The 22,547-nt window shown below is 33.8% G+C and overlaps 1 protein-coding gene across 1 annotated transcript in view; it reads left to right on the plus strand.

Moving 5' to 3' along the window:
- Positions 1 to 36: 36 nt before the first annotated feature.
- Positions 37 to 22,547, plus strand: part of LOC142323771 (protein kinase C, brain isozyme-like) — an 883,957-nt gene continuing 861,446 nt past the window's right edge. The window contains exon 1 of the mRNA XM_075363963.1: positions 37 to 230. Within this exon, the coding sequence (XP_075220078.1) occupies positions 37 to 230 (194 nt within the window). The remainder of the gene's footprint in view (positions 231 to 22,547) is intronic.

The raw sequence follows: 22,547 nt of genomic DNA on the forward strand, positions 1-22,547 counted from the left end.
AGCGTCTGCTAGTGTCAATGCTATTCATTTGCAGTCATGGCGGACGACGATTCTAACGTCAACGACGATACTCCCGGTACTAATGATTTAAACACTAAGTTCGGTTTGAGACTTCGCGGTCGGAAAGGAGCGTTGAAAAAGAAAAATGTTTACAATGTTAAGGATCATAAATTCATTCCTCGATTCTTCAAACAACCTACATTTTGCAGCCACTGCAAGGATTTCATTTGGTGAGTTTTTGCACCTGAGCGTAGACTGCACCCCCCCTCATCACATTTAACTACAAAATTTGTATATTTGCATAGTTATGAATTAAACATTCTTTAGTTTTCCTTATAAGTTCTAATATTTATTAACCACATGTGTATTTTTTAATAACTGTGAAAATTATAGATAAGTTATGTTTTGTTTATTATAAATTAGCTTTCTTAAGGTATATTATTTGATAAACCACCTGTTGAGAGATTTATTTTATTTCTTAAATTAAAATTGTTGTATTAAAACTTTTATTTTTGAATCAGGATTTTGAGAATTTTCTTAATTTGTATGTTATTGTTATTTATTATCTAAAGAAATAGCGTAGTATAATTTTTTTTAAATTTGATGCTTTAGAAACTACTAGAAGTAGACGTGAATAAGGTGGGTGTTTTTTAAACTGTCTTGGAATGATTGTAATCGTTTTGTATTATAAGACATGCTTTCCTTATCCAGTCTTGTGGTTTCCGTCTCTATTAACCGTGCTTGCGTAACTGATTAATTGGAATTAAATTGGTTAACACTTTTCACCACCGATTAATAGTTAAATGAAAACATTTTATTGTAATAAACACCAGTTAATTTTGCTTGCTAACTTTATTCGTAATCTATTTGGTTTTGTTTGTAGTTTTAGTATATTATAATTTTAAAATAAGTTGTTATTATGTAGTTATCCATAATAATAAATATAAAGTAAAGCATCTGTATTTATTAAGGTTGTAAAAATTGGTTGTATTGCGTACGGACAGGTTTACGTCACTGGTGGTGAATTCGTTTTAAAACTATCTATACTGCCTGTCGCTTCAATATCAAACCAATTTTGTGTTCTGCTAACAAAAGTAAATGTAGCACTATATACCAACAATTCCGTTTAATCAGTAGGTATTCTTACTAAACGTCAAGCGTTAACGTAACGCTGTCCTCTATTATTCGTATATAGAACACTTTGCGCTTTATTCATATTTATTTTATCGTTGATTTATTTATGTATTATTTTACTTATTTATTCTTGATAATTTATTTAATCTCTCTAGCCTTCCGTTGACAAATCCTGAATAAAAAATATTATTTATCTTTATGAAAAATAAAATTAAAAAAAAAGAATCACATTTCTAAAATCGTAAAAATGTAACAGTTATGCTTATTAGATAAAAATGGAGTTGCTTTTACATATAATTGAATCTCGTTAATAAAGTATTTATTTAATAATAATAAAAACAGATTGATTCGTTTGAAGTTTTTTCAATAACTTTTCGGTGAACAAGAACTTCAGTCGTTTTAATCTTTTTAAAACGAAAAATTAAAAAAATTTAAAATCGTTTACTGTCGCGTAAACGATTTGAGGATATTTTTATTTATCTATTATCATTATTTGGTGTTGCCATAGCTCGAAGTCGTTCTGATATTATAAATAATTTTTAATCGAAACTTCAAAAAAATTTGACTAAAATATTTATTCATAACCCACATTGTAGAGACTTTTCTCGTGTTCGATAATAGATGATTAAAGACGTTTTTCTTAATTTTATCACCTTTCTCATGCTTTATTTCTTGCAAACGATTTTTTAGGCCTATTTATATTTTTGATAAAAATAAAGACAATTGATATAAAATAAAAATAATTAATAAAAAATTCTAAAAAGATAAAAAACGTTGTTCATTCTGTTTAAACTGTTATTTTTTGAAATCAGGGTTTAGAATGTGTCGGTCATTGTTTAATTTTAAAGTAGCCCCGACTTAAAGGCGTCGAAATTAAAAAGAGGAATTTAACTTTTTTTAACTGGGTTATTTAATTTATATAAAAAAGATTTGCTGATATTTTCATACGTGTTTTATCTGAATTATTTTTTGACGTGATTTTTCCAAAAATTAGTTGTTTATTTATTATTTAAATAGAAAAAACTGCAGATCTCTATTTTGGGGAGATCCGCAGTTAAAAAAATTTGGCCCAATCCGAAAATATTATCTTTCTATGCAGTTACTTTTTCGTTTCTTCATAAACCTTCACATATTTTTCACTTGGAATTTCTTTTAATATTGTGAAACAATGTGTAATAACGTCCCTTTAAAAACGGTACCTTTTTAACACTATTTCGTTCCAATAACGAATAGGGTTCTCTTTTTTTATATAGAGATGGAGGAACCCCATTTACGGGCGCCTAGGCAGTGTCGGGCTCACTAACAGGTTCCGCAAGATATTAGGTGCGTATGTGTTCCTGCGCACTACCGACTAAACCGCCACCCCTGGCTATCCGCCCCTCAGGGAAACCGCTTATGCAGCATTACTTCAGGAAGGGGGAAACACCCGCTTACACAATCGGATACCGCAATCAAGGAACACAAATACAATCACATACTCAAAACACAAGAAAATACTAAGACACAGCAAAGCACAATTACGCCCACTCACGCAGTCCGCGCTCACAGGCAAACAGTCAAACAAATTGCGGTACACATACACACGCACACACACACCCCCAACATCATGCACACTCCCAGGTATTTACCACATACTTACACAGAACTTACCAGGACGTCCGCAGTCTAAGCTTCAGAATAGGGGAACTTACCTACGGGTCCGTGCCAGCGGAGTTAGGCCTAAACCGTAGCCCTAAACGCCGCACAGCAACCCTTTGGCTGGTAGCCCCCCTTGGCCTTCAGCGACACGCAGTTTGTCTACAACTACTTTGACAAATCTCGCTACTACGTTCCAGTTCTCTTCTTTCGCTAATATAATCTGCTCGAAGTCTTCAGGTAAAAACATATCCCTCCTGCCCAACGTGTCCAAAACTTCGCAACGCTCTAGTTCAAAACGGGGACACCGTAAAAAGACATGATAAGACGTCTCTTCAGTTACACAAACAGAGCAATTATCGTATAATCGAGCCCAAATCTAAACAAATAGGCTCTAAAGCCCCCATAGTCCGACAGAAGCTGCGTTAAATTGAAATCCATGGAGCCGTGGGTTCTTCGGACCCATCCACCAACGTCCCCTATCAATCTATATATCCACCTGCCTTTCGCACTGTGGATCCACCTCTCCTGCCATACCTCTATCAACTCCTCCATAATATCCAAATTGATACGTTCTTTTCGGCAGCAATCAGTGGTCCGCGTTGGCGTAACCTTCTCAGTTTAGTTTTCTCTAGGTCAATCGGGAGCAATCCAGCTATCACTTCGACCGCCTCCCGGGATACGGTCCTGTAAGCAGCCGCCACCCGTAGACAGCATTTCCTATGAAAGGACTCGAATGCTCTCCTATATTTTCCGTATACAACATCTGCCCAGACTTTAGCACCATATAAGAGCGTGGCATGGTCCAAACCTGTCAGTAGTTTCCTCTGTTGTTGACCTGGTCTTTTGGCACAATTTGGCAGAATCCCGGCTATGTATCACATTACCCTCTCCGCCTTTTCAGTGGCTTCGAGGGCATGCCTCCCGAACCTTCGACGAGCGTCAAACCAGATCCCTTGATATTTAATGGCAGGTTTCGACAGTATTTTCCTTCCCTGAATCTCAACCGCCAATGTGGGTCTTCTTTTTGCTGAAGAAATCACCACAATTTCGGTCTTTTCCGGCGCCATGGACAGACCAACACCCTCCATCCACAGCTCACTGTGGAAAAGGAGGCTCTTATCTTCTCGGATGCATCCCTCCGAGTATTTCCTTCTACGACCAACGCAATATCGTCGGCATAACCGACGACTGTCACACCGGTAGGAAGGGAAACACAGAACATCCGATCATGCATTATGTTCCAGAGGGTCGGCCCGAGAACCGACCCCTGGGGAACGCCCCTATTATAATCTCTGGAAGAATCTGACGTAATTGTGTTTTAAATTATTGGGTGAAATTGAAATAATGTGATTTGGTAAACAATACTGCTGGGACGGATTATTATAGCCCCGAAGTTCATTTATACTTTTTGTTTGGTTGTAAAATCTTGTTAGATAAATCATTTTCATAGCATTGTTGTTATTTTGGGTCTTAAAGGAAACTTATTTATTACACGACTGCCCAAAAAAGGGTGTAATGTATTTAGGGTGTATTTTTGTTCCACCGTAAAAGCTCAACGACTGAACCGATTTAGATGTGTGACCCCGCGTTGGAATCCTTAAAGTAACTGATTAATACGAGAGGTAACTCTTCTCACGGGACAAACATTTGTCCCGTTAAGAGTTATCGGACTAAGGTTTGGAATTTCATGAGAAAATATGAGGGCGGTCGATCATTCTAACGGTTCGAGTTGGGTTCGGTCCGGCAGGTAAAGAGGATAGGAGTATAAATACTCTGGGAAAGACCAGTTAAAAATCAGTTCTGCTAATCAGTCCAATACAAGCGAGACGTTATGACATCAGTCTGCAAGAGCTAGTTCTGCGAAATTTGTCTAAGCGAGACGTTAGGACGTCTGTCTGCGAGGTGAGAGTCGCGAGTGTGCTACAATAGAGGAGTTATTATGCGACTTCGACGCGATTAAGGTGATGTCACAAGTAATTACACTGTGGACAGTACACGAAAATAAGAAATGGTTCGGTGAGTTACTGTAAGACTATAAGTGAAAGAGATAATATACTAAGTTTCATTCATAAACTGTTAAGGTAGTTTTATTTGTGAACAGCAAAGGTATTTCGAGTGAAGGAACTTTATACTTGTCTCATCTGTTGTACTATTGTTATTAGTACAAGACTAGTGGTTAAGTGTTAAGATTAGCGGTTGTGCAAATATTTTTTGTCAGTGGGACTGAATTCTGGTTTTCATTATTAACCTACCGGTGAATAAATCCTGACGATTACTTTAAATTTTGTTTTGTATGTAATCACTGCTTATTATTGTTGACATTTATTGTTATTATTATTGTTGTGGTTGTGATTATTACGATCACTATTTGTTTATTTATTATTGCCATTCTAATTATTATTGTGAGTTTATTATTGTCGCTTATTATTATTACTATTATTTATTGCTATTATTATTACTATTGTCATTATTATTGATTTGTGTTGTTTTATTTATGTTCTTTAACTAATAAACTGTAATTATATAAACATTTTCAACTGTCAATCTCTCAATTTCGAGCCGCGAACATGCGACTGTATATATGTTTAAATAAATTTAAAAAAATTTGAAAGCAAAATTATACTAAATTTTTATACAAAAGTGTCAGCCGCACGCTCTTTAATTATCCTATATTAATAATTATGCTTTATTAAAGAGCAATGATTTTTTTTGGCAGTCGGGTTTTTTTATTTTTTATATTTATCTCTTGCTGGTTATCACACATCCATCCAACTCTGGAACTAAATTCTTCGGAATCAGAAAGATATTTATAAAGGAGTTTCCGAAAAGATTTTAAATTCTCGTAATCATCCTTAGACTCATCCCACCCACCCCCTTCCGACTGCATGGAAAAAATGAAATACTGCTATATTTGAAATTCTATTTTTCCAAATATTTAATATCATCAGAAAAAAAAATAATTTGTCCAAGAGGTTCAGGCTCCTTGCCACAGCAGCCTCCACCCCTCTACCACCTTAAAATAATAAAAATTGTATTACTGTGGTATTCGAATCGTCCTTTTTCAAAGATTGTTTTATCTTCGTAAAATATTAAATGAAATATAGGTGTAAAAAAGGATCTTTGTTTCCCAAAATGAATTTCTACATTAGTCAACATTCACAAAGTACAGTATGGAGGACATTACATATTCACGGACTGCAGCCTTATCATCTTTAACAACTTCATGCCAGACGACTGCAATTTTGTCATCGGGTTAACAATAATTACCACTTAATTCCATTCATACTGTTTTGTAACAAAGCTGCGTTTAGCCGTAATGAAAGATTAGAATAAAAAAAAAATATATATATACATAACCACATTTCAGAAGAATCTAATCTTAAGTTTGGTAGTACTCTGGTTGTCGTTTTTATTAAAAAAATTCTTTTTTTATCATTATGCAGGTATTTTGTCTTTACGTTTCTTACGAAAGAAATTTTTTTATTCACTGAGTGAATAAAAAACTCATAAAAAAATCCGATTTAATTTAAAAAAAAAATTCAATTCTTCATTAAATTTCAAAATTTTGAAGATGGAGCTAAATTAAAGCAAACTTAAGTTTAAATTTAAAAAATTGAAAATTATTGGTTTTTATTGCAGATTTTAAGTCTGTTTTTTAAGTTTATTTAATGGTAAGATTTGTAAAATTCTCAAAAAAGTAGTGATAGACTAGTTTTGTTTTAATTTTCATAATGTGACAAATTTTCGTTATAGAACTGTTTGAATACATCAATTTTTTGTTGATTAATTACGATTTTTTTTTTTGCAGTAGATTTCCAAAGAATTTGGAAATCCCTGATATGCCCGGTCATGTTTATATAAATTTGTATGTACAAGATTTTTTCGCTTCTTCTACCGAACGCAAATCTTCACCGATTTTGACGAAACTTGGTGGGGTAAAACTATTGGGAATAGAGCCCCATTGATTTTTAAGCGAATCAGTTCACAGGAACCGGAGTTATAACAAAGAAATTGTGTTTTAGGTACATTTTCAATTGGTTTTTTTTTTCATTCTCCTGGGCGCAATCTTTAGAACACTTCATTTTCTTAAGAATAAATTATTTTAAGAGAAAATACTGGTTTGATGCTTATCAAGTGATCTATACAAATCCTATGTAGCACTGTTGAAGCACACGAAATACGCGTACTCTTATTTTTAAGACAATATATACAAAATTAAATGTTTAATTATATGCCACTAGAAATTTTTTTTTTAAGTTTGGATATCTTAACCGAGAATCTTAAATACTCAATAAATAATACAGTTAATATAATTTTTTTAGTGAATTTCCAAAGTATTTGTAGGAATCACTACTATTCCCGGTCAGATTTTATAAGGGGGTGACTGGGGAACGGGGGACCAACTTTTCATTACATTTTGGAGTCTCCTGAACACTATTCTGCAATCTGTAATATATGTAAATCTATATATATGTATATATTATTTATATATATTATAAAACAGCTTTCATATACAATTTATGCTTTACAGTTTTCACCTACTTTGTGTTTTAAACATCGTGTATATATATATATATATATATATATATATATATATACACGACGTTAATCTGTGTACAGACGAAAATATTTTCGATTGATTTTGATGAAACTCGGTGGAGTGCTGTAAACCTATTGGAAATAGAGCCCTATTGACTTTCAAGCGAATCGGTTCACAGGAATCGGGGATAAGAGGCAAAAGGCTGGATTTTTAGGTACGTTATCAAGGTTTTCTTAAAGCGGAAATCCACCCTTCTGATGCACTTACTGTAATAGAGTTTTTACAAGAGTTTATACTAGTTATCGGCTTTTGTAAAAACAATAATCGAGTTTACATTACTCAACTGTCAATACAGTATACTCTCTTCTACCCCTCCTTGTTTATTATTTACTACTTAAGAGTCCATTTTAGTATTCGTTGATTATGTTTACTTCATTACTTTTATTATAGAAGTGTTTGAATACATCAGTTGTAGATTTTTGATTAGTTTATTGCATAAAAGTTGTCGTGTAATGTATATTGTTTTATGATAATTATTGGTGTTTAATAAATTCCTTAAAGGGTTCCTAAGACTTACTCTATAGAAAAAAATTATTTTCTACAACGACTGTTTGGGAAAGTACTGCGGTGTATAAATGAATGAGTGCTTAGAGTGTAGTATTTATAGATTGCAAAAAGAAAAAAAAATATAATGTTACAAAAATAGTTGAAAGAGAATTATTGAGTTGGCATGTTGACGTTACAGTGAACAACTTATTCCATGTAATTACGTTATTCACCCTCTGCCTAAAGTTTGAAATTAATGTAATAGAAAAGAAAATCCCCATTTCTAAATGAAGTTTAATTTGTGATCCTCATTTATTTTTGTGACAGTATTAAGTTTATTAAGACTCTTTTCCTATTTTTTAAGTATCTGCGATGTAATTGTTTAATTAATCTTGTCCTAAAAACAGTCATTTAATGTTGTATTTTTTCCATTCCTTTATTTTATTTTTGTATTGTAATCTATGACAAAGGAAAATAACTACCTATGTTTGAAGATTTTTTTTCTCAAAACACTTCGTGGTTAAAATAGTATCATATCATGTATCATATTATTTTTTTGTTTTATTGTTACGAGTTGTAATTTTTTTGAATAATAATAATGTTGTGCATGGGGATATGAAATGGAAATTCTGTAGTGTATGAAAAACGGCATGCCTGACCGGTATTCGACTTGGGACCTCGGGATCAAAGGCCGAGATGCTACCACTCCGCCTCGGAGATCGACATTTATTTTAAAAAATTCGGAAACTTAAGTATTTAATAGTAAGATTTGTAAAATTCTTTTAAAAAACAGTGATAGACTAGATTCTTTAGAATTTAATTTTGTTTTTATTTTCGTAATGTGAAAAATATTTCGTTATAGAGCTGTTTGAATACATCAATTGTATTCAAAGGGCTTCCCGTTTTTTACCCGTTTTCCCGGTAATGCGGTTTCAATGTACCATAATTTCGTTTAGAAATTACATAAAAAATCAAGTATTTAAGTATAGGATTATTATACATACATATGTTTACTCATTTTCTAGTTTATAAAAAAATTATACTTTTATATAACAATGTTATAATTATTAACACAATAATTAATTTGGTGTTTTAAGTTTGCGAATTTCTAGGGGTTCGATGTATTAAATCTGTGTCATATGATAGACATCTATGGAGATGTTAAATTTATCCAAAACATAATCCAGTCGGCACTAGCAAGAGTTATGATGCTTTGTTTTAAGTCGTCTTCATTTATTTTAAATGGAAATACCAAAAGTCTTGTCTTAGCTCACAAAAAATAGTCACAGGTGTTAAATTTGGGTAACATTTTTGGAGGTCGACGTTCCAGTGCCATGTTTTCGTGTGTTGAACGGCCAGTCCAACTTCTTGGAAGGTGTTTGTACAGGTAATTTCGAATCTCTATGTGCCAGTGAGGCGGAGCTCCATCTTCTACACGAATAATGGTCTCATTATCTACTTAGACCTGCATTAGCCAGTCTGTATGTCCTGATAAATTACTCTAATATATTGTTTAATGAAAAAGTATGTTTCTTATAATTTGTAATATATATGTGTGTATCTTATTTATAAATGTGGAAGTTTGTCTGTTTGTTTGCAACAGCAACACGAGAACCAACCTATCGATTGCTTTCAAATTTTCAGGAGACAGTCGTGTTGTCCCAGGGAAGGTAAAAAGCCATGGATCGAGGCCATCGTTCCCTTAGCGGTGAAGTTGTGAATTAAGGATATTCATTAAAGAAACAAAAATTAATCCTTTTACTCTATATACTTCTGTCACCATGGCAACAGAAATATAATGAAGTAAAATTACTAATTCATTTTTCTGTAATGAATATCTGTAAAATATTTAACAGATTGAGTGCTACACCATACTTTGGTTAAATTTATCTCTCAACTTTTTTTTGGTTATAAATAGTACAAAAAACACAATAATAATACTTTAAATATTTCTGATTAATTGTTACTTTAAAATAAATTCAAATATTAAAAAAAAACATTCAGCAAAAATGACCCCAAATTTTTTTTTTTTAATACTAAGTCTTGGATTTGTTACCCGAGAGATAAATATGTTTCTCATAGCACTCAACCTGTTAATGTTCACACTACTATTGGTACTGCTGTTCTGTCTTTTGCAATATAGTTTTTTCAGATACTTGTAAAGTCTATATAATTCCTTCTTCGTCGTTTCTGCGCTCTTGTATTTTTTTGTATTTAACGTCTTCTCTCCTTCATTTTTCTTCTTCTTCCTTCCTTGCAAGTAATTTTCTCAGTCTTTTCCATTTGCCTTCTAAGAAGACATCGAATCTAGAACGATCAAGTACCGCTAAGCGTAGGCGGTGTTCACGAGAACAAGAATCAAAAAGAGGAAAGAGAAAGCTCAACCTCTTATAGATGAGAAAGCTTATAGATGAGAGAGCTTATAGATGAGAAAGTTTCTCATTATCATAAGCATAAAGAACGCGTCGAGGGTCCAGGGGCTCAGCCCCTGGCTAATATTTATTTATAGTCCACAACATTTTCATTTTACATATATTGACTTTTCCACTATGGCAGGCATACTCCTTATCGGAGATAAACGACGAAAAAACTATTTTCCTAGACACGTTTCTACGTTTCCTCAAGTAAGCATTAAATTGGATTTTGTCGTCGGTGAAGGTTTTTAATAACTGCAATTTATATGTGGACATTTCCTACCGTTTTCATTGAAGTCGGTTGAATGTAAAATTGTAAATTCGTCTTTTTGGTTGATTTACGTAGGGTTATGTCTTTAGGTGTCGCAAACACTATCAGATTTTTCTTCTGTCACATGCGGTCTTTCACAATCTTTCCGTTACATAAGTATTTCATTTTTAAAAATCGTTTATTCTAGTCATAGATGGATTGCCCAGATGTTGAACCGTACTTAGTTCTGAAATATTACTGTACCACTGTAACAGAGTTTATCTTTTCAAATTAAAGCAAGCAAAAAACTTTTACATGGGACCAGCGGGCATCTTGCTAAACTGATAATATGATATCAAAATTAATATACAGATAGTTGATGAGAATTGTACAATGAGGGGCGTCTTTTTAGTTTATACAATAACAATGAAAGAAACGATTTTTTGGTGCAAATTGTTTTATTGTGTCTCAAAATATTCGCCTTTAATATTTATACATTTTTCCATGCGTTTGAACCAATTCTCGAAACATTTTTTCCACTTTGAAGTTGGTACCTCAAAAACATGGTTTTGGAAAGATTAAACAGCTTCTTGATGTGATGAAAATCGCTTTCCACGCATTTTTATTTGACATTCGGAAACAAAAAGAAATCATTAGGCGATAAATCAAGTGAATATCGGCAATGGGACATTAATTCACCGTTTTTCTCCGTCAAATAATCAATTGTTTGACACGCTGTGTGAGAGCTGGCATTGTCGTGATGAAGAATGATGCGACGTTTTCGGTCGTTTTTCATGATTTCATTGATGACCTCTGGCAAACAAATTGTTGTATACCATTCAGCATTAACTGCTCTTCGATCGTCTAAATCAAAGGTTGCTATATGTCCAGTATAACCGAAGAGACAAGCGATCGTTTTCTTGGATGTGCTTGTTGAACGAACCACTTTTGTTGGATTCGGTTCATCTTGGAACACCCAAACAGTTCATTGTCGCTTAGTTTCCGGTTCGTACAAATATATGAAAGTTTCAACTCCTATTACGATATAGTATACGGATTTTACACTTCCTCGGTCGAATTTTTTTGGGTATTTCCTTACGCTAATTGACACGGGCCTATTTTTGAGCTTCGGTCAAATTATGCGGAATCCATCGGGAACAGATCTGACTCAATATGAGTTTTATTTTTTATGAACTAGCAAAAGTGTTTATTTTATTTATATTAACCCAGTTCATATCTGACAGCTGTTTCTTATTCTAATCCTGAACTTTATCTGGCATTTAAGTAATTTAAAAAAAGTATCAAATAATCGGTTTCAATATGGTGGTAATATTTTTTTATTAGTTTTGGGGCTGATTTTAAATAAAGGAACATTTTTTTTTGCGGAAATATATATTTTTAATATTATTATTATTATTATTAACTATGTAGATAGTTCAATAATTTCACCATAGACGGGTTGGAAAGAAGTAAAAGAAAAAAACATTTTTATCATCTGTTGTAAAATATTATACTCGCATCATAGTTATACACAACATAATAATTGTACAGATAAGTACGAGGTTTGTACTTAAAACAAATCACTTCTGGAAATGGAGTCTAAATTCTCATAGGAAACACATCTACGAATATGTTTGGACAAATGAGAAGTGGACTGGTTTTCCGTAATTTGTTTGTGATCCGAATGTACTATTACATTTAAAAATGGCAGCTCTAAACTGTAGGTGATTTATTGCACGTTTATTTGCACTGAACGTGCAAAGAAAATCAGAAAATATTTCTGCTGGTATCGCTTGTGTAACTTGAATTTCTAGCGTTTCTGTTACAAGAAAATTTGGAACAAAAAATATATTTTCTTTAGTGAGCAGAAACAGTGAGCGTAACGCCCTTTTTCTGCTTACCAGAGAAATGGGATTTTTCCCCATAGTTCAGGATAATTTTAATTATGTCAGTATATTATGAACCTAACTGGTTTTTAGTATTATAAATTTCGTAATTTATATTTCATTTTTTATTGTAGGCGTATTTTATTACTTTCGTACTCGTCTTACTTTTTCTTTTAACAATTTTTGCTCTTAAATTTCATCGCTCCAAGCGATGTTACAATATGATCTATATCTCAAACCAAGTCTGTTATTAGTTGGTATCAAATATCTGAAATAAGGAATGACTTCAGGCGTCTTCTGTTATGAATAACCACAATTTTAACATATGCTAGGTTAAACGTAATTCACCGCAAGCCTCTTTTTTGCTATTCATTTATCATCATAATGACAAGTTGCGTACTATTATGAAACTAATAATTGGCATAGAAATTTTTAAGTTAAACCTTTTAAAGGTGTTAGAAATTACACTTATTTAATTTTGTTTATCTAGAAGTTTGATTTTAATTTTTATAATTTAACGTAATCACTTTGTTTTATTATTAGTGTGGTTTATGTATTACAGTGTGTTTTTATATACTGTCAGTTATTCAACGGTAAGTTTTTAAGTAAGTTAGTTCCTTAATTATAATTTTTTAAAGTTGTAATAGTTCCTAATTCTATATCTAACTTTGATTTACCGGATCGTCCGTCGTTCTTTACTACAGCGCCTTATATCTTACGGCTTATATTAATTTAACCTCAATTTTTAATACAATAAACCTTAATTTACGTTAATAGATTAGTCTTTAATTGTTTTACGTATTATATAGTTACATATAGATGATTATTTACATATAATAGAAAATCTATTATATTATTCAAAAGAATTAAAGTATTTTCATTACATTAATTATTATTTCACAAATAAATAAATCTATTTTAACTGGTTTATATACGATACTGTTTTTTTCATGTCGTATTTTTCTATCTACAGTACTTAATTATTAACATGTTTTTGTTTCGTTAATTCAAAGCTGTGCGCGTCATTTGTTACTTTTCTCTATCCTACATCTCTTTTGTTTATGCGTAATAAACTAAAAAAAGAGAAACTTTTTTTGTTGTTTTTGCTTTGGAAAGAAGTTAGTTGAAAGGAAGGTGGATGTAAAAATGGGTTGCTACCACGCAGTGTTTTATAAATTTTTAAAAGCTTTTTTCTTCGTAATTATACAAAGACTTTCTTTCTTCTCTTTTTTCTTACTTTTTTTATCTTAAAATATCAGATTACTTCCACGAACGTGTAACGTGTTCTTATTTTCTAAAGTTTTTTTTTTATTAATTTTATACGAGAGTGGAAAGTTCTCGGCTTGACAAAGAAAAACAAGATTTTTCAAATTTTTTAAAAATATTTTGCAACCTTGCAATCCTATACATTAGGACCAACAAATTAAAAATTTCCAACTTTTTATTACCGTTAATATAATTCGATTTGTCTAACTTTGGAAAGTAAGCGGTTGTCTCAGCGTTAACTTCATCGTAATCTTCATCCAGCTAGCTATTTCTTCAGGTTGGAGAAGAGTAAGTAATCGTTGGAAGCTAAATACAGCGCATTTGGAAGTGCTTCGAAGAGTAGGTTAGGGTTTTACAGTAACAATCCGAGACGCGTGTGCAGGCGCATTATCTTTCATTTTGACCAGATGTGGAAGTTTAGCCTAAAAAACACCCCTTCAAACGATCCAGTAGTGAAGTGATAATACTTCCCGGTGATGTTCCTGTCTTTTCCCAGGTAATCTATGAATACTACACCACGAGAGTCCCAAAAAACCGTAGCCGTGACTTTTCCTAGATATAGAGAACCGTTTTCGCTTTCTTCGGCGCATTTTCATCTCCTTTCACTCGCTGTTTGATCTCTGTCGTGTAGTGGTGAATCCATGTTTCATATACTGTTATAAAACATCAAAAAAACTCAGTGAAATCGCTTTTAAATAAGTTTAAACATCCTCGAGAAGTAGTCAGTTGAATGCGTTTTTGATTGTTACAAACGCGACTTCCGTGGAGCGGAAAGCTTTTTCAACCCAAAACATAGAGTAAAATGTAGTGGACACCGTCTGTCGAGATATTTTCGATGTTAGCAAGGTCGAGTAACTTCGATCGGCGTCATTTTAATACGGTATTGCGGATTTTTGTGACGAATTCGTCGATCGTAGCGGTTTTTGTGGGTCTTTGGTGTTCATTAACTGGAATAGATGTACAACCACGGTTAAATGCAGCAGCCCATTTTTTACCGTTGAAGGGGAACAGTCCTTTAAAGTGGAATCTAACTCTTTTTGTATGTCTTGTAGATAAAACCTTTAAAACAAAGTCCTTAATAACAGATCGAACTTCATTTATATGTGTTTTTTTTTAGAAAATGTCAAAGCTTGTTTGGCTTACTCGTTCATCATGCAACTAAACGTGCACATCTGAAACTTCGTACCACACTATCTAAAAGATCACATTTTTCAATTATCTTAGTCATTTGGTCTTAGTTGCGCCATCTCTGTCATGCTGAGAACTTTCCGAACGACCGTGGTAGATTTTAATGATGCTGAAATGATATAAAGGTTGTATCATCGTTGCTATATGATTTTAAATCGCATAAAAACGTGGAAACTAATTTTTTTTAATACGCTGCATTATTTTTACGACGATTGTTTTTCGTTTTGTTGGGCAAACTGACCCCTTTTACCTGTGGGTTAACAGTCATACCTGTCGTGATTTATATACGAAGGTTATATTTTTTTAAAGTTCCGATCGGTCGCGAAATGAAAACCCGCACAAAATTCGGATGAACCTTTGCGCAGAGTCTTTAATATGGCCTTCAATCACGCCGCGTCACTTCGTTTAGTTCTGAACACGCAGCTAGCACGTAAACATGTCTACAACATAGCATCTCCCGCCAACTGTGAAGTGCGTGCGGTAATTCGATTTCTTCAGTCTGAGGTTTGTAATGCAGCTGAAATTCATCGACGAATAAGTAATGTGTACGGTGAAACTTCAATGACTGACAGCAGAGTGTGACAATGGTGCAGGAACTTTAAAGCAGGACTTACAGATGTTCATGATGCAGGCGGTCAGGGAAAGAAGCGAGTGTCAACCGATGATCTCGTTGAGCGAGTGGATGAGGCGATTCGAGAAAATCGTCGGTTCACAATTTTTGTATTGAGTGATTCGTTTCCTGTAATTTCAAGGTCAGCTCTCTACACCATTGTGAGTGAGAGACTTCAGTACCAGGAACTGGGTGCGAAATGGGTTCCCAAGATGCTGTCCAACCATCACAAAACAGTGAGAATGGACGCCTCCCTAACGTTTCTCCAGAGCTACCTCAATGAAGGAGAAGATTTTTTGAACAAAATTGTCACAGGGGACAATTTCGAAACTGAAGAAACAAAAGAACCATCCAAACAGCGGATGTATTCTCATTCTCTCAATAAACCAAAGAAGTTCAAGCGAACGTTCTCCAACAGAAAGTGTATGGCTACTGTGTTCTGGCACCGGAATGGAGTTTTCTTGGTGGAATTCATGGAACGTAGCACGACCATCACTGCAGTCTCATCCTTTTTTTTTTTTTAACTTCTCTACTCCCCTGGGCCGGATCGACTTGATGGTATTACGCCACCCAGGGGAGTGTCCGTTACTCTAATAGGCCCTCCTCACCTACCGGCTATATACCGGCATGGCAGGTCAGGCCTACCGGTTGGCTCTTTTGAGATTTTTTTTTCTCCTTTTCTAACTTAATTAAGAAAACCTAACAGTCAACCCAAGAAGTCCTCAGCGGCTCATCGAAATCAGCACACCTCAGCATGCTGGCTCTCACCGCTGAGGCTGTCCACCCAAACTACAATCTAAAAACCCATATTCCTTTCATCTATAATTTTTTGTTTAAGGACTGACCTTATGAACTCTACAACCTTTTTCCAATTCTCTACCCTACTGAGCATATGATCTATTATCTCTCTCGGAGTCTTTCCGTCAATACCAGCATTGTATCTTACCATTTGCCATTTTTGCCAACTTTGTGGAGGTATTCATTAAAGCACCCATGGCCAGTTAAAAACTGTGTGACGTCGTAATCTATTTCTCCGTGGCGTCTCCCTGTCCATCTAACTATATCAAGGATCTGGTCCATCTGGCTACCCCAGCCTGCAGCCATCTTTTCTGCCATATATTATTAATATCTTGCCTGAATTCATTATCCACACGTCCTAAAAACCTCTCAACCCTGTGTCTAGCAATGAGATCAATAGCGGGCACACCAGAAAGTACACAGATGGCCTCATACGAGACCGTTCTGTAAGCGGATGCTACTCCAAGCAATACCCTCCTGTGTATCTTTTTTAATCTGTCCTTGTTCCTGTTAATAGTCATAGCGGGCCACCGTGCAGGAACCGCATACAAAATCGATGAGACTACGGTTGTCGCAAGTAGTCTCCTTTTCGATACCCTAGGAGCTCTGTGCTTTGACATAATAACTAATCCTGCGTGACTCTTTCGACGTCCACGAAAGGCAATTCAGAATTAGCGGAGAGGAATGTTGTCATCAGGCATTGTTTTTCTCCATGAAAATGCTCGGCCGCACACTGCAGCTGTAAAAAAGTAGCTCCTGCAGCGTTTTCATTAGGAAGTGTTTCATCACCCACCATACAGCGCGGACTTGGCTCCTTCCGATTTTCATCTCTTTGCTCACATGAAACACTGGCTAGGAGGACAACATTTTGGCACATACATCGAGCTGCAGACCAGCGTATAAATATCGCTGAAAACACAGGCGGCTCCGTTCTATGTCGAGGGTATTGGAAAGTTGGTACCATACTACAAAGTTTAAATCGGAGGGGCGACTATGTAGAGAAATAGCGTAACTATGTAAGTACTTGTTACAAATTTAAAAAAAATTATTTTTACTGTGGTTTCAATTTCGTGACCGATCGGACCTTAAAAAAATAACCTTCGTAAATAAAATGAAGTATAAAGTTAAATATCATTTATATTTCAAAGGGCTTGAGCTGGTGTAATGCGCTTTGTATTTGGCTAAATTTGACTGGCAACGGGAAAATATTTTATTCCACACTTCTTTTATCAAGCGTGAGTAGGTCGCTTTTTTTGGAAGGGGGAATGGTTGTGTCATTTTCCTAAGTAATTTTTGTCTCGTGTTAGTTCATCAGTAATCGTTTGAGTATAGCATTTAATAGAGACCGGTTAGGAACATGTATTGGAGAAAGTGAAATTTTGGCAATTGCATTGGAAGGGTCAATAGAAGTAGGAAGGAAGTGAGGAAGAAGAAGAATGACGTTTATAGATAAGTTGAGGATTGGAAACGAAGGAGAAGGCTCGGGACTGAAATGGATAGAGACAGCGGTGGTGTAAGGGACTTGCCTCCAGGCAGAACGGTAGTTGATGATTTCTTTCACTAATTTATTATGAAGAGACCTCCAAATTCTCTAAAATTTCGTCCAGTTTTTCTTTACTCACTTATTAAAACATGTTTTTGACCAATACGCAAAGTACTTAATGGGTTAGAAATAACGATTTAAAGAAATTTTTAAACTCCGGTACCCCTTGCACAGTAGGGCTGGAAAAATTGATAATATACAGCAAAAAATATATATACATGTTATCAAGGAAACTTTGTTTGGTCTTTTTAAAATGTATGCGAGTTAAATTATTTTTATGTCTATAAAATCACAAAAAACATGAAATTAAATAAAAATCGGGCACTTTTGCGTCATTATTAACCTCTGAAAAAGTTCGTTAATATTTCATTAAAAGACTTAAAGGTGTTTTTCTTTTGTATATTAATTTATTAAGAAAATAATAAGGTTTAAAGCTAGGCTTACATCTTTGATTTTACATATTGTCGTCTATTATTCAATAATAGTACTTACATACGATATTCTCTATTTATGTGAATGTATTAATTTAATTTAAACATAGATTTTGTATTTATTATATGAACTTATTGTTTTGTTTTATTAAAATATTTTTTTTTCAATTCAGATTATATAGTAATGCATTATGATACGAGATTTATTTAATACAGTTTATATACTTTAATAAAAATAGTTCAGTTTCCAAAAATGGTTATCAAATCATTTCTTATAGGCTTAATGAATATTTAACTATGACAATTTTGTGCTTGTGTGTTGGTTTATTTTATGTTGGTTGCAAAGGTGTGCCTGCTAGGTACACGATATATGTATAAGCATGCTGTTTGTTAACACAAGCAAACACATAGATTGCTCACTCGGCCGTGAAAGTTACTTATTTTAGTCCATAACTGTTGAGTTAGGTTTGTTTAGAGTTATGTACATATTTTGTGCGACTGTATGTAGGCTATAAGCGTGTTCTATTTTCCTTTTCTCTTTCTCATTGACACAAGACACACACACACACACACACACACTCTCTCTCTCTCTCTCATATATATATATATATATATATATATATATATGAGAGAGAGAGTGCATATATATAACATTCTGTTTCTTTTTTTATTATTTTTTTCTGATCGGTCAAAGAACTTCTTAGATAAAGTAATTGCATTTTTTCTTTTTTATATATTTTGTAATAGATTAAATGATTTATAAACTGGTTATTAATTATTATTTTTCTTTGAGAAGATTATTTGGGTTATTGTAATCATTCTTTTATTGTATTTTATACGACATAATTTATCGATAGAGTTAGTTGTTGACGTAGTTTACGATTAGTCACCATTTTGTAAGTTATTATATATAGTGATTCAGGAAGAACGGGAAATAATCTGGGAACCGATTCTAGAGCTTGAAATAAGGAAAAACGTTCATACAAACATATTTCCGAAAACGCTTTATTATCGAGTTAACTAGCGAAAAATTTCGTCTGGATTTCAGTTCCCCCAATGAAATGAGGTCGTACTGAAATTTTTAAGGCGTTATATAAGGGGTAAACTTGATGGTTTCTTATGTTTTTTGAACTGAAAAATTGATTAAAATAGGTCCCAGAACTGTATCTACCGTAGTTTTCACGATATAAAACGTAAAAAGGAAAAATTCAGTGACGAAAACCTTTTTATTAGGTTTAAAGACAATAACATTGTTAAATGACTAATAAATGGTTACATTTTGTTATCAAAACTTGTAGATTATTTAATTCTGAGAAATTGATGTAACAGAGTTTATGAAAAACACAAAAGTCAACAATCTTTATTAAAAAAAAAAACTAACGTAATGATGTGATTAATTATTTTTTATTAGGAATCATTTTTTTTATAAACAAAATTTTCCCCCAGAATCCAAAAGCTCCTAAAATAAAAAAAAACTTATTCAAAATTTAGGAATTTCGATGCTTATTTTGGTAATAATGACTTGACAGGCGTAGCTGGGAATACTGTGCCAGCTTTTTTCTTCTTGTAAGAGTTATATATATATCTTTTTATTTCTACTTGATATCGCCAAGTAAGCTTGAAGCTTGTGCGTGGGATATGAAAATGGAATTTTGTAGCGTATGAAAAATTAAAAATATGCCATGCCTGACCGGGATTCGAGCCCGGGACCTCCGAATGAAAGGACGAAACGCTACCACTCCGCCACGGAGATCAGCCAATTCTTTCTGTTCCTTTCAATTCCATTATGAGAAGGAACTCTTTGATATCACAATTACTTTTTATTCTGTTGCATATCATTTACTTCAAATTTTATTCGAGGAACTACAGGTGGATGGAAGCTATTATTATATGGTTATTGTTTTTATTACACATGAATTGTGTTTTACAGCAGTTTTTTTAAATTCATTATATCTGTCAGTAGTTGTTAAATGGGAAATATGTGATTCACTCTGATAGATATCGGTTAAAGGATTTATATTTTATACACGGATTGTTTTTCTATCTTCGTCTGTTAGTATGTAAATGAAACCTCTCCGTAGTACCATTATTATACTTTAAACTTCTCGGAATTGTCCACAGTTTTCTTCAGGTTACTACTTAAATTTACCTGTAATTCTCATAAAAAGCATCTAAAAAATGTTCCCGCCTTCTTCATTAATGTTTTATGTGTAATGTTAATTGCTCTCTGTCCCTCCATAAAACAGAGTCTCATTATTGGATTTGGAACGAGTTTCAGTTGGTGAAATTCTCAGTTAATGAAAAAGATTTTCCACATTAAAAATTATGAAGTTGTTTTTGTAAATTTTAATTACAGTATTCAATAATGGTTAAGAGAAATTTTATATTTTGATTTGAATTTTTTTTAGAAATTTATTATTACAAAAATTGAACTTTTCCAACGATTAATACGCCAATTTTTTCCTTATGTATTCCATATATTGTACAGGTATATACCGATCTGAATAATATATTTATTGATATAAAAACCATTTTATTAGATCTCACTTAATACGTATATTTGGGGGGGGGGAGTTTTATTTTAAAATATCACACTCCGCACATAATGAAATGCATAGTTACATCATAGGACGAAGAGTTAACCTGTTTGGAAAATTGAATTAATTTTTCTATTTAATCTATAAGTTCAATATATTAAGAATTAGCTAAGTGATGCAATGTTTATCGGAATTTTATTTTTTATTATTTTTATTTGTTAGCACTAACTGGAAACGCCCCTGGACCGAGTTTTATCGATTATTTTTTTTAAATATAAAAAAATGTTTATATAATAATTGTAAATAAAGATTACTTATTATTTTATTGCAATATCAAAAATAAAAGGATGTAAGATAAGGAAATCTGTTATCTTAAAAAAATGTTTTTTATAGACATTTATCCTACTCGATATTATGCGGCTAAATAAACTTGTATTTATATATAAGTATATATTATTTAGAATCTTCGACTTTTAATTTTCTAAAAATGGTTGAACTGATAAAGGTACTGGAAACTAATTAATATTATAAAAATACAAACCTTAGTAGCACGCATGTTTGAAAGTTGTACTTAAATGTTTGGTTTGAGAATCAAATTTGGCCCGTTAAAAAATACGAGGGTTATTTTTTTTCAAGGTTCGATCGGTCACGAAATTAAAACCACAGTGAAAATAACAAAAAAAATTATTTGTAACAAGTACTTACACAGTTACGCTATTTCTCTAAATAGTCGCCCCTCCGATTTAGACATTTGTCGTAGCGTGGTACCAACCTTCAAATACCCTCGTCATAGAACGGAGCCGCCTGTGATTCAGCCATGTTTCTACGATGGTCTGCAGCTCGATGTCTTTGCCAAAATGTTGTCCTCCTAGCCAGCGTTTCATGTGAGCAAAGAGGTGAAAACCGGATGGAGCCAAGTCCGGGCTGTATAGTGGGTGATCAAACACTTCCCAATGAAAAAACGCTGCAGGAGCTTCTTTGTTACAGCTGCAGTGTGCGGCCGAGCATTGTCATGGAGAAAGACACTGCCTGATGACAACATTCCTCTCCGCTTATTCTGAATTGGCCTTCGTAGATGTTGAAGAGTCATGCAGTATGAGGCTGCAGTGATGGTTGCTACGTTCCATGAATTCCACCAAGAGAACTCCATTCCGGTCCTAGAACACAGTAGCCATACACTTTCTGTTGGAGAAGGTTCGCTTGAACTTGTTTGGTTTACTGGAAGAATGAGAATGCATCCACTGTTTGCATTGTTCTTTTGTTTCTTCAGTTTCGAAATGGACCCATGTCCCCTGTGACAATTTTGTTAAAAAAACTTCTCTTCATTGTGGTAGCTCTGGAGAAACGTTAGGGAGGCGTCCATTCTCATTGTTTTGTGATGGTCGGACAGCATCTTGGGAACCCATTTCGCACCCAGTTCGTGGTACTGAAGTCTCTCACTCACAATGGTGTAGAGAGCTGACCTTGAAATTTCAGGAAACGAATCACTCAATACTAAAATTGTGAACCGACGATTTTCTCGAATCGCCTCATCCACTCGCTCAACGAGATCATCGGTTGACACTCGCTTCTTTCCCTGACCGCCTGCATCATGAACATCTGTAAGTCCTGCTTTAAAGTTCCTGCACCATTGTCACACTCTGCTGTCAGTCATTGAAGTTTCACCGTACACATTACTTATTCGTCGATGAATTTCAGCTGCATTACAAACCTCAGACTGAAGAAATCGAATTACCGCACGCACTTCACAGTTGGCGGGAGATGCT

Source organism: Lycorma delicatula, chromosome 4, assembly GCF_047948215.1.
Source record: "Lycorma delicatula isolate Av1 chromosome 4, ASM4794821v1, whole genome shotgun sequence".
NCBI classification, from domain to species: Eukaryota; Metazoa; Arthropoda; class Insecta; order Hemiptera; family Fulgoridae; genus Lycorma; species Lycorma delicatula.